At 34.4% G+C, this 13629-nt stretch overlaps 3 protein-coding genes across 3 annotated transcripts in view; 2 read left to right on the forward strand and 1 right to left on the reverse strand.

The window, feature by feature from the left end:
- Nucleotides 1-13629, forward strand: part of LOC311292296 (uncharacterized protein) — a 204245-nt gene that overhangs the window by 169100 nt on the left and 21516 nt on the right. The window lies entirely within an intron of this gene.
- LOC311292401 (uncharacterized protein) overlaps nucleotides 1-13629 on the reverse strand; it is a 379414-nt gene that overhangs the window by 130594 nt on the left and 235191 nt on the right. The window lies entirely within an intron of this gene.
- Nucleotides 8320-12085, forward strand: LOC311276044 (interferon a3-like). Its single transcript, XM_084385483.1, has 6 exons — nucleotides 8320-8408; nucleotides 8849-8926; nucleotides 9510-9578; nucleotides 9734-9889; nucleotides 11069-11161; nucleotides 11310-12085. The coding sequence occupies exons 2-6, from the start codon at nucleotides 8924-8926 to the stop codon at nucleotides 11412-11414; spliced, it is 426 nt and encodes a 141-aa protein (XP_084241609.1). The 5' UTR covers nucleotides 8320-8408; nucleotides 8849-8923; the 3' UTR covers nucleotides 11415-12085.

The raw sequence follows: 13629 nt of genomic DNA on the forward strand, positions 1-13629 counted from the left end.
AGTGGATTACATTATTGGCAGTTTAGTTTTAGTGGTTAATTTAACCCATTCAGACCCTGCGTCCATTACAATGGACATCACATGTCAACCCCCCTTTTTTTTACTTCTGGAGCATTTCACCTAGTTTAAAGCCTGCAGTCCATTAGATTGGACGCTTGTCATCCAATCAAATGGTAGTAAAGCTTTGCATGTAGTAATTATAAAAAAAAACACTACTTTGAAGAGAAGCATGTCAGCACTTCACTCCAAACACAGAAGCAAGCAACATTTTCTGTGGTTTTATTTACTTTTTTTGATATGTTTGTCAGTATTTCATAGTTTGTATGTAAAATAGAAAGATTGAACTTATTAATTAAAGTTAAAAATCGATTGTAGAATTTCACATTTTAAATCAGGATTTTTTCAAATGTGTCTGTCCATTAGAATGGACAGTGGGTTCAAAAGCCTGTTACTGAAATCACATTCCAGTAATTGAAGTCCAGTAATGCTGATTGAAATTTCTTATATAAAAATCTATATCACAGTACCGATACATTTTTTTTTTTACTTTTTCATATGCAGAATATATAGTTCTTGAAGTGCTTGAACATATAGCTGATGGAAGTATCTCAGATGGTGACTTTATGTGGAGTGATGATGAGGAAGATGGAGATGTAAGAAAAATATCCGTATTTAAAACTTTATAAAGTAAAATGACTAGCTTCCGGCCAAACTAAACATACGGATTTGACATAAATCGAAAGCGTAACTTGAAAATGAATTATTTTTTCTTACACGAACGCATCGCTTCGCTTCAATAGGCCTTTATTAACCCCCAAGAGCCATGGAGCACTTTTATCATGGATGGATGCACTTTTATGGACTTTCAAAACAGAAACAACCATTCCCTGCCATTATAAAGCTTGGAAGCCAGGACATTTTTTAATATAACTACAATTGTATTCGTCTGAAAGAAGAACGATGTCATATACACCTAGGATGGCTTGAGGGTGAGTAAATCATGGGCCAATTTAAATTTTTGGGTGAACTATCCCTTTATGGGTATAGTACACCCAAAAATTATATTTATCATCACTTACTCATCCTCATGTTGTTCCAAATCTGTATGAGTTTCTTTATTTGGCTGAACACAAAAGAAGATATTTTGAAGAATGTCGGTAACTAGACAGTTGACAGTATAGCCATTGATTTCCATATTTTTTCCTACTATAGCCTATATTTCCTAATAACTACATATTATATTATTGTGATATAATATTATCATTATTAGTAATTATTTTGAAAATTATAATAACATTTATCAGTAATTTCTCAATATAGATATTACAACACCGTATAATTAATTACAGCAAAAGCAGATCAAATTACAAAATACAGTACAAATACAGTAAAGTACTATTTGGTAGTTTACAGTACTGATCTTGTGTACTGTATGTGAATAACAGTACAGTTACTGGAAATCGAAATACATGCATCATGCATGGCAACCGTGCTGCCAGTAATGTACTGTAGAAATACAAGAAAATCGCTAACAGAGAAATTGTTTCAAGGATGCACACAGGAAATTACTCTAACGTGAATTCGTTGATTGATTCCTAGGTTTATTTTGTTATGAATAAACAAATGTGCGATCTATAAAGCAAAAACCTTACAATTAAAGTTGAAATGTTGTAATGTTCAAGATTTTGATCTAAAAAAGAAAGATTCACAAAGAAAATGACTCTAACATGACCATATTGATTGATTCTAAGATATTTAGTTTATTACAAACAGTGTGCAATCTGTAAAACAAAAACCTCAAAATTAAAGTTGAAATGGTATACTGTTGAAAAGTTTTTGACCTTGAGAAAAAGCTTTAAGTATATACTAACAATTTTTATGTTTATTATTTAATTTTATGTTGGTACATTTTTGTGAAGTACACCTGTTTTGACGTAACGTCCATTGAAATGGACAAAAAAAATTACTATTAAAGCAAAACATTTTTTTTTATTTTTTTATTTGGTCTCATTTATAGAAGCCTCATGAGCTGGGAAAATGTACTTTTATATTTTTCAGAAACCTAAAACATAATTCAGGTCTGAACGGGTTAAAGGGACAGTAAGTGGGATTTTCTCCCATCTAGTGGTGAAATTGTATTTTGCAATCAAATGAATAGTGCTCTCACGCCTCGCATTTTCAAATGTGTGTTGCATCTACGGTAGCCATTATGTACCAAAAAGCTATGACAGGATGTCCTCTAATAGCACTTCATCGAGTTTTCCTTCGGGTGAACTGGTTTGTTATTTCAAACAAACTACAACTTGACACAACGAACAAACGAATGTTACAGTTTTGAACAAACAAAACTTACAACCTTGTTTATAGGGCCTTCTCTACTTTACTCAATAGTAGAGATACTACTTTGATACTATACCTTGAAATGTGCTGGGTTTTTTTTATTTAATTTTTGATGTGCACAAATAAATGACAGGTACCATAAGATTTTCTTCTTCCTGTTCCTTTTTTTTTTTTTCGTTCATGCATGTTACAAATGCATGAATGAATGAATGAATGAATGAATGAATGAATGAATGAATGAATGAAACATTTATGTATGACTTGAGCAATAAATAAATAAATAAATAAATGTATCAATTTTCAATACCACAGGGAAGAATTTATAGGCCTACTGTCATATAGATATTTTTATTTTCTTATTTTTTTTGTCCATCCATTTAAAATCTAGGAAATAATTACTTTCTTCTGAAGAGATCGCTTTACATAATGACATATTCAATTAAGGCTTTTTATTCATATATAATTCACCTAAATGTTTGCTCACTCAGTGTATGGGATAATTATTGGGATAATAATTGGGATAATGTGATAATTATTGGGATAATTTTGTTATAATTGCACAAGATAGCTTGTTTTTACTATATTTTATGTAGCCTAATAATATGTAGCCAAGATATAAGATAGTTAAAAGTAAATAAAAGGATTATAAAAACAATATATGAACTAGTTATAGTTTAATAGTCAAAAAGAAAAATACTAAAAGGAAGCCTTATTTACTTATTGAAAAGTGTTTGCCAAGAGATGTAAAAGAAAGAAAAGAAGAAACAAAGGCACAAAAATAAATAAAAGCATATGAAAGAATATTAAACATGGCACAAATTCAAGATATATTTATAGTTTTCTTATTTACAGACATTGACATTTTATTTAAGCACAAATTAAATTATTGTTCAAAGATGTTAAAGGCCCCCTGAAATCAAAATGTAAGTTTTTTTAGCTTTTAGTATGAATATGTTAGGCTTAAGGTTATGAATAAGCTGGTGTGTTTCAAACCAATGACAAAAATCAAAACATACAGTCCCTCACTTCCGCTTAAATTTTTATAGAGAGCCTAAGTCCCTCCCCTTCCGGTGGACCACCATGGGACCTTATTTCGGAAAAATATTGTATGGTAGTCAATGGCGAGAGACAACAAATATTTTGATCTCATTTGAATTGTGCCCTGATTTACACATATGATGTTTGTCAATTTAAAAGATATATTTTAAAGTCAAGAAAGTCGCAGTTTGATGTAAAACTGTTGAGGTATAAGACTGTGAAAATACGTAATTACAAAGACTACAAACCCAAAAGGCGCACATGCGACGTCATACCTTTTCTCTCAATGAATGAAGCTAACTTTACTGAAGCTATAACATCTGTCATTTTTTCTATAGTCTTACGTTATAATCGTAACGTTACGCCGTCATGCCTGAGTGTTTTGTCCCAGACTGCACACATACGAGCAACATCAAATGCTCTCTAGAATGTAAAGCTCCGCCCCCTATACTGTAAACACCGCCTGGCCAAAGCAACCATCGTTGACACCTCGCGGAGCAATATGGGTTAAAGCCAGGGATGATATTGTCCTGACCACTTTTTGAAACATCTTGCGGCACGGATTTACATAATACAAATAAATAAAACATCTCCACCTAACTAGCAGGTCATTCCTTTCGTTCATTTGAAAAATAAGAGGTGTTCTAGCACTGAGATCTGTTTTTTTTTTTTTTTTTTATCAAACAGTAGCTGCGTTTCCATTACCCTTCAAATTGCGCAAATTGAAATTGCGAATTGAAAATACACCCAATGGAAACACGTCAATTTCGCAAAAACTCCCATTTATAGCAAAAAAAGTTTTTACACTCGCATGAGGTGCTTTTCAGGCAATTCGAAAAAGAAATATTTTGCAAAACTGGTATTTCGCATTTACAGGTCACCTGACGTAGATGACACGGTGTGTTTGGACAGAATACGAGACAGAGTTATTTATTAAATTCATAAAAGACAGAAGAATTACAGGAATAATGGATCCGAAACCTCAAAGAAATGTCACAATCAAGACCTCGAAGCAGAAATGAGGGAGAAACACCCAGAAACACCTCATATGTGTCGCTCTCAAGTATAAGGGTCTTTCCTTGCCATTAATGCTTGGAAAACACACACACACGTCTCCTTCCATTAATAATAATGGCCAGTGCAGAGGCTGAGATAAACATAAACCTACCAACGTCCGTTGCTATGATTTTTTTAAATTACTTATTGGCGAGAGGAACAAACTAAGTTTTAGTCACATAACATCGGTTAATGGAAACGCCGTCATTTCGCAATAGTTTTTTGTTGACATTTAGAAAAAAATCGAAAAAAGTTTTGCCCAAATCTTCACTCGAACGTGCGCTTCAATCTATCGCCATTACAGAGACTCTATAGCCTGGCTCCGCCCTCCTGCATACTTCCGCTCAATTTTATTTTATTTTAATTGTATTCTTTGGTTTTCTCCGGCCAAATTCTTGGCGGCCCAATCAGCGAACAGAGGGAGTGGCTGAGAACGATGACGTTGATGTTGTGCGTTAGTTTGAGTTGTAGGGTTACGTCACGACCAAAGGTTATGGCAGATCAGAGTGACTCTGGGCAGATCCAATAGTTTTAAAAATTTATGAACCGCATATTCATGTTTTGTAAATAATTAGTTAATCATTTACTAATCATTTGTAAATGACTTACAACTGAATATACAAAACATACAATAATGAACATTTCACTTGCTAATCATTTATTAATGTTTTGTAAATGATTAGTTCATCATTAACTAACCACTTATAAATGGCTTACACCCGTTCGTTAAAGACCACACGGACAGACTGAATGTACAATACACTGGTGTGTATTGTATTGTACAACGCCACCGAAATGTTCCCCCAAAAGTTAGTTAAAGTTGGTATTATACCTTATATTGCTATCATATACTGTTGTGTACCAACATTAACACAATATTTCCCCAAAATCATGTTTAATCGGAGATACGAGATTTATGACTTGGGAGCAGGGAGATACGAGGTTACGCTGTCATTGATTAGAATGGAACGGACACAGACGTCGCTGCTGTCAGCAGTGTTCATCAAAGTCTGCTGTCGCATTGAGCCTTTTGACAAGAGAAAATGCTTCAATAGTTAACCAAAGCTGTGGTTACATACATTTTCCTAAACTCCATTTTAAAGGTTTAAGAGCTATAAGTGAAGAAGAACAAAAAACGACGAGCTGACTACTGTCTAATAGGCGGAAATTAGCCTAATCTGCAAGCAATCTTACCTTCGTGGCTCTCGGGCTTCCTTCTGCACCGAAGCATTACAGCTATCGATTTTTAACAAAACATGCCTACTCAAATGTATCTAACCTAACTATTTTCACTCATTATTGTCTAAAAAACAGACAGAGTTATCCAAAGATAGGCTTACTTGGCGCCAGTAACTTAGACAGCCATTTTTTCTCCCATAAATAAAACCTTGCTACTTGGGGTATTTTATATAACTATATATTTTTATAACTTCAATTCACACGTATAATAAGCCTAGTAATAAGTAGACATTTAAAATACATAAGTAACTGATATCATAGTTTAACACAGATAAAATCATATTTAAGGCTTGCTTTACGTGTTGCTCGACGAGGATTTCTTAATCGTTGAGACTTTCAATCCTGAGGAGACAAAATACCGCGATGCTCCCGCTGCGGATTGAAGAAGAGGTGGAGTTACGAGGATTCTCAGACAGTTGAAGTGTCCAATGGAGTTAAGAGATTTGCTCTCTAGCTATTTTCAACACTTTAGATAATTGAATAATTTGTAAAAAATAACAGAACCACGTGGGGACTGACCAATAGCATCGATTTGTGAAAAAATATGAAATTGACCAAATTTGGACATGCAAGGTTTCCGCCCGACAGCGACGATATATATTTATTTATATGTATATACTTACAGAAACGATTTTTGAACAACATTGGGAGCTGTTCTCATTCCGACACAAACCACACTATACATCGATTGAGAGTGACGTCACTTGCAGAGGAAGCGCTGGTGTCTGAGCGTGCAGGTCTGAGAGTGCAACTGCAGCCATACCCTTCTCGATGAAACTGATGAATTCTTGCGAACGGATTTTTGATATCTTGAACGGTTTGGCCGTGGCGAGGAAACAAATTTATGGCGAATAATGGGACACAGGAAGTGTGGTATAACTTCAGCATACATTAACTGATCTTGATGAAACTTCAGCAGTGTGTTCGTTGTAAGAGGCCGATCACATGGATGCAACTATTGTGAGTCAAAGTTATAGGACCACCAGCTGGTAGCAAGAAGTGTGTCACTTTCAAAATGTTTTTGACAAAAGTGGGGGGGGGGGGGGTTAGTTTAACCCACAAATACCAGAATCAGTACGTATATTGGAATCATTGAGCCGGACAACTTTCTAATTTACAGTCATTAGCTCCGACCAACAGGAAGTCAGATATTTTGGTTTGAATGTGGATTTATTTGCAAATTTAGCCTCTGCATTTTTACCCACTCCTCTTAAGTGGTTTATTTTATTCACACACTTTTTCAACATGATGAAAATATATTAAAGATGCTAAATTGTGAACGGATATTGAATATCTCAAACGGTTTTGCTATGGCGAGGGATTAAAGTAATGTCAAAAAAGGAATCAGAAAACTCCTCATATCTTCTTAAAATTTAATTATACACTATTTATTTTTATATAAAATTATAAAAATATCAGAACTAAACCCAGTTTTGGGTTTATTCAGTTTTTTCAATTCAAGAATTATGTACAAGTTTAAAAACAGCCGGAATGTGTTATTTAGTAAAAAAAAGAAAAAAAAAGTCATACATAGGGCTATACTGCTCTCAAATCAGGTAGGCCCATTATATATTGTATTTATATATAAATATATTAGCGATGTGACAGAATTTTTTCCCACCAGTTAATCGATGTGTGACACCACGGCGGGGGCTTTTAAATCGTTAACTTAAAAGTTAAAGTGAAATACGGATGTCCAGTAGGAATGAACTAAAAAACATTCACTCTGTTCGTTCCTCGCTGTGGACGCGTTATTGATATATAGCCGTGAGCATTTTAGTTTCATTTTAAAAATAGTGCCATTTCAGGGGTGGGATTGCTTGAATGTTTTTTTTTTTTTACAAAAGCACAATGTTGTGTTTTATTGCAAGTGTACATAAATATAAGTAAACACATTGCAGTTTAAATGATGTCCTGTATGAACAAAATGACGGAGTAGCCTATGTTTCCACTGTTTGATCGCGCCCGCGCCTCTCTCTCTCTCTCTCTCTCTCACACACACACACACACACACACACACACACACACACACACACACACACACACACACACACAACCACAACAACATATTGTGCATTTCAGCATTGCAATCTTGACATCGCAGCCTGTTCATTGTAGCCTTAATAAAGTATGATAATAAAATAGTCAACCTAACATATACAAATTACACTGCTGTTTAAATAGTCAGTAGTACAAATTACAATTCATACTATTCACAGTGATCACTGCTCCACTGTGATGTTTCCAAGCACATTTTTTGCGCATGTTAAGAGGATCATTTTTCCCTTCAATATTGGAACATGAGTGAAGTACAAAGCCTATAATAAACAATAGCTTAGCATCCAACAAATTTAATTATATATATATATATATATATATATATATATATATATATATATATACACCGGCTTGCGCCCACACTCGCTGTAGAATTTTTTATTCTAAAAAATAAATAAATAAATAAATAAATAAATAAATAATTAAAATGTTTTAACAACAACACAAATGCCTTTAAAAATGTTGAAACTTCAAAGTCAAAAGATGTGAAATTACATTTCATTGCACAATGAGAAAGTGCAGTGAAATCCAGTGAGAGCTTGAGGTTACGTCAGCACGCTGACGTTGCGTAAACAATGCGTTACATCACGTCTCTCAAACAGAAATGGTTTTCCTGTACAAGCCCGCAGACCATCTCCTAGTTTGGAACGTTTCGATCGAAAATACCTTGGAATCAGGTAATTATTTTGACCCGTGGGATTGCTTTAATTTATACGAACTTGCTAATAGCATTTCTTAATAGATTGCACGGAAGTTTGTGTGCTTATTGCGTTGATGTTTAAGCTAAAGACTGTTAAAGAGTAAACTATAACTATGCTACATGTAATTTTTACCTTTGTCATTTCTAATGGCAAAATTATTTACTTTTAAAAGTATTTTTGTTGAATTAAAGTAGACCAGATAAGTTATTTAGCGTGATAGCCAGTACGAAAGTGAAAGTGGGAAAGCCCATACATACATACTTCGATTTTGCTTTCCATACTTCCGAATAAATCCAAGACACTGCACCATGTCCTGCAACAATTTCTCGAGCGACAGTGTAGAAAACTACTGCTTGTATACAGAGATGAAGAATCAAATGTGGACCTATATTTTTGTGATATTTTTTACTCTGCAGAGTAAATGCTCAGCTTGCGAATGGCTCGGCCAATACAGGAGGATAAGCAGCGATTCTCTGACTCTCCTTAGGGAAATGGTAAGTAGCTACACTTTAAATCTTTATGCTTTATTTGTGAATTGTTTAATAGAACAGTGACAATGCCGCTAGTTCTACATTAGACTGTTGCGCACAGCTCTGCAGCTTTCCTTTAAAAGACCTTTTTTTTTCAATGATTTGTGCAACAGATTTGTTACTTTTTTTCTTAGAAGTATCCAATTGTTAACTCGACACCTTACAGAATCATTTACAACTATTTGGAATACTATGCAATGTTTTCCTATTGTTGGATGCTGTCACTGATTCGCTTTTTACACTCCACTGTAAAAGTGTTTCATCATTATGTTACATCTTTGCTTCTATCCTTCATTTTTGTCACAACAATTTCTGTTGTTTACACTGACAAGTTTCTATTTCTACATGCTCTAATCTTCATTCGTAATTCAACGTGGTTGCCAAAGTGCAATGCACTAACCACTGTGGGTTGGCACCACTTTTATTTTATTAAAAATTTAAGGCAGCAATTCAAGTTTTCGTTTTTGTAAATTGATGTCTGTAACATCAATGTCAAATATTCAGCATGTTACATATCAAAAAATACTAATTGTAATCTTTCTTATAGGGTAGAAACTATTATGATTTTAGGGAGCCATTTCCAGGGCAACTGTACAACTGGATAGACAACGCTAAGGTTTGCAGAACTTTTCTCCTTATTTAACAGCACTTGAACAGAGTGCAAACATTTCATTCCCTAAATAACACTTAAGTTATCAGAGAACATCTTGCATACTGTGTTCATAATCTGAAGGACCCAGTTACCCACACAGGCATTATGTCTCGTTACAGGTGGAGAACCAGCTGAAGTTTCTTGTCCTGACCTTAGACCATATCATCCACCTCATGGATGCCAGGGAGAACATGAACGCAGTGCAATGGAACAAAAATACTTTAGAACTTTTCCTAGCTGACCTGAACAGGCAGTCGTCGGAACTTAAAGAATGTGTAAGTCTTGTGTTTTCAGAATACCATTCTATGAATTGCATATTATCCTACATATTTAATCGAAGAGAACACTTTATTTTGATGGCCGCTTTAACACATTGTGTTGACTCAACACGATCTCATGAAAGTGCGTATATAGCACAAATGATATTTCTCGTGTCATTTATACGCCAAAACGAGTTTTCGTATATGATACTCACTGTAAACCCCTTGGGTAGGATTAGGGATGAGGAGGGCGTGCATATTACACGCCATAAAGTGCGTATCATATGCACGTGAAAACTGCCTATCATATGTACGCAAAAACTCATTTTGGCGTATAAATGATACGAGAAATATAATTCGTGCTATAGATACGCACTTTCATGAGATCGGGCTCATTGACTATGAGTAGCGTTGCACCTACATTTCTACTAACTCTCATTAGAGTGTTAGTAGAGCATTAGTAGACTGGTAGTATGTTGACATATACTTGCAAAGTTACTGATAGTCAGTTGAATGTCTGTTGGAGGAGCATCACAATAAAGAGTTAGCAGATGTAAAGCAGTGAGTCGAATAATGAGAGTTAGGGACCATCAAAATAAAGTGAAAGTGAAAGTGAAAGTGACACGTGACGGCCAAGTATGGTAACCCATACTTGGAATTTGACCTCTGCATTTAACCCATCCAAGTTAATGCACACACATTAGGAGCAGAGTAGTGAGTAGTTAACACACAACACTGCAAACGTGGATACACACCCAGAGCAGTGGGCAGCCTTTGTGTGGCGCCCGGGGAGCGATTAGGGGTTAGGTGCCTTGCTCAAGGGCACCTCAGTCATTTCCCACCGGTTCTGGAATCGAACCAGCAACCTTGGGTTACCAGTCCAACTCCCTAACCACTAGGCCATGACTGCCCCCAGTGTTACCGATTATCATAATAGTAATAGACCACAAACTTAGAATGAACTACACTCAACCATTTAACATATTGCATTAATCTTACAAATGTTGATGACGTTCGGCTGAAAAGGCTGAATGAATGAGAGCCTAACTATTCAGTGTTTGAATGAGATTTAGAGATGGTCAAAAACATATGATTAGAAGTATATAGACGCTGTAGAAGATTTTTCATCATGTTAACTTTGTCATTAATGTTATTTTTGCTAATTGTTTATGTTTTGTTGATTTTTTTTGTCAGGTGGCTCGAGACCCCCATCCATCACATAAGGAGTCCTACGAGAGAAAGATAAAAAGTCACTTCAGGAAGTTAGAGAAGATTCTAAAGAAAGAAGTAAATTTGATCGCATATTATATTATAAGAGGCATATCATATTTGCTCAATGTAAATGTTACTTTGTAAAGAGTAAAAGGAATGATTTTCTTCCATATAAAATGTAGTCTGTTGTACTCAGCTAAAGTTGTTCCTCTTGTGTTTTCAGAAATATAGCGCCCAGGCATGGGAGAAGATCCGGAGAGCTGTGAAACATCACCTTCAGAGGATGGACATCATCGCAAGCAATGCCATGTCCTTTCTAAAAGTTTAACAGATGATCAGATATAATGACTGAAGAATGCCTTGTGATACAGTGGTGTTGGAGTGTTGAAAAGTTACTGCTAACAATGCCTTACAAACAAAAACTGAAAAAATTGAATGTAACAAATCTATTTATTTATTTACATGATTGTATTTCATTGCAATGAATGTAGCCTAGAGTTGTACGTTTTGCCTAATGGCTGGTGTTTTAATATAGAGTACACCTTGTGTTTTTCCTATGAAAACTTGAAGTAATCGGATCAAGCAGGCTAATTATTTTTCTTACCTATGAAATTCCTGTGAAAATTTTAGTTTTTTTTATTTATTTTTATTTTGGTGCAAATAGGCCTCTGTGCCTAAACGATACTCAGATGTTTTGCTAAATGTGAACAAATGTTAAAAAAGAAACAAGCAAGCTATGCAATCCAGTATTTATTTACTGTCAGATAGTTGTTATGTGTTTGTGATCGTTTATGGTATTTATTATACTTAATTTAATTTACATTGTGCAATTTTTGTATCCCAGGATATTTGCTGTTTTCATTTGTACTGTTATTTATATTTATTTATATTTATTTATTTGATCTGTTTGCTCTCAAAATGTTTTTGTACTTTTGAAGTTATTTATTTATTTTATCTGTTTGCTCACAACATTTTTGTACTTTCAAATAAAAAATAAGTTATTGAAACTAAAGTTTCTTTCATTTGGTTTACTAAATCCATTGAACTGTCACACACCAGTATAAGTATAGACGGCTGACAACTCCTTACTTGTCCTATACTTTTCTAGTATGGTTCTTCAGAGATTGAAAATGTTCTTTGAGGTATTTAAAAAGTTTTGCCTATATTGTTGTTCCCATAAAGTCCTTCAAAATAACTATACACATAAATCGGTACAGACCTTATAAATTCGAGCAAATTAGTAATCATTTACATATATGCCATCAAAATGCAAACCCATTTTTTTATTCTAATTTCCAGACATTTGTATAATGCAAATGCCTTGTCTATAATGCAAACGTTTCACTATAATGGACATAGGAGAGAGGTGAAGAAATTGTGTTTGCAACATAATAGGGCTCTTCTCGTAGGTGGATGGAAAAGTCATTCCGGGCGCCAAACAAACATTCTGTGAAACACAAAAGAATATATTTCTTCTTGTTTTTTGTTGTTATTGTTGTTGTTGTTTTGCTTATGAGCTAGGGCTGGGCGATTTAAAACGCGATATTGTTATGCGCAGCTCGTCAGTAAAGCCGGTTCCTTGATTAGTAGTAAATCACCATCACCTGCTTTCAGATGGAGCGGCATTTAGGGCTGAGAAGATAATTAAGTGATTAATTTAGTGATGATTGAGCATTATTGAAGACACCTGATGTTAACAAGCAGAATCACTGAAGAAGAAAATCACAAATTGTAAGTTACCATTAAGGTGATGGGAGTTTGCTTAAGTTGGGCTCTAGACCATTATATGTTTACTTTAATATTTACTGTTGTTTGTCTGCTGTTATTGATTTATAACAGTTAAATGAACAAAGTAAAATGTGATCTGATAGTGTTGGTTATGTTTTGACATAATCATGATGTGATCTGAAAAAGGAAACTTATTGAGATAGTTTGGATTAAACTGTTAGCAGCAGTTTAATGATTCTTCAGCCTATGATAATCAGTACTTTACTTATAATTCAAAATATTTAATAAACATTGTTCTGATCAAAACACTTTCAAATGAATTTATTTAGAAACACAGATATCAATAATCAGCCTGTGAATCTCAACAATGGTGACAATAATAAAGCATGTTGCAGTGGCTGCCACCAATCACAACTCATTAATGGCTCCCATCATGCATTGCGGTATGAATAAATTATGATCTGAATTGTCTATGTAATTTACTTTTCCTAATTGAATATTCTGCTCCTCACCATTGTTGAGATGCATAGACTGAATCTTGAAATCTGTGTGTGCCTAAAAGAAAGATTTTTTTTATCTTTTTTTTTTTCAAAACAACTTTTAAGAAATCCTTTGTATTATATCTAAAATTCTGGATATTTATGCAGAATCACAGTTATGCTGTAATCAACAACGTAAATCTAAGTCAGAAATAAGGATCTTAATGAGCTCAGTGATCAAGTTCAAATGATGATTGTCATAATATAACCAACACCATCAGATCACTTTTTTTGCTTTGTTCATTTGGCAGTTACAACTCAGATACAGCAGTCAGA

The sequence above is a fragment of the Rutilus rutilus genome, assembly GCF_951802725.1.
Source record: "Rutilus rutilus genome assembly, chromosome: 1".
In the NCBI taxonomy this organism is placed as follows: domain Eukaryota; kingdom Metazoa; phylum Chordata; class Actinopteri; order Cypriniformes; family Leuciscidae; genus Rutilus; species Rutilus rutilus.

Coding starts and splice junctions, on each gene's coding strand:
- LOC311276044 (XM_084385483.1), top strand. Junction 9,579..9,733: donor ACTGGATAGACAACGCTAAG/GTTTGCAGAACT, acceptor GTCTCGTTACAG/GTGGAGAACCAGCTGAAGTT. Junction 9,890..11,068: donor CGTCGGAACTTAAAGAATGT/GTAAGTCTTGTG, acceptor TTTTTTTGTCAG/GTGGCTCGAGACCCCCATCC.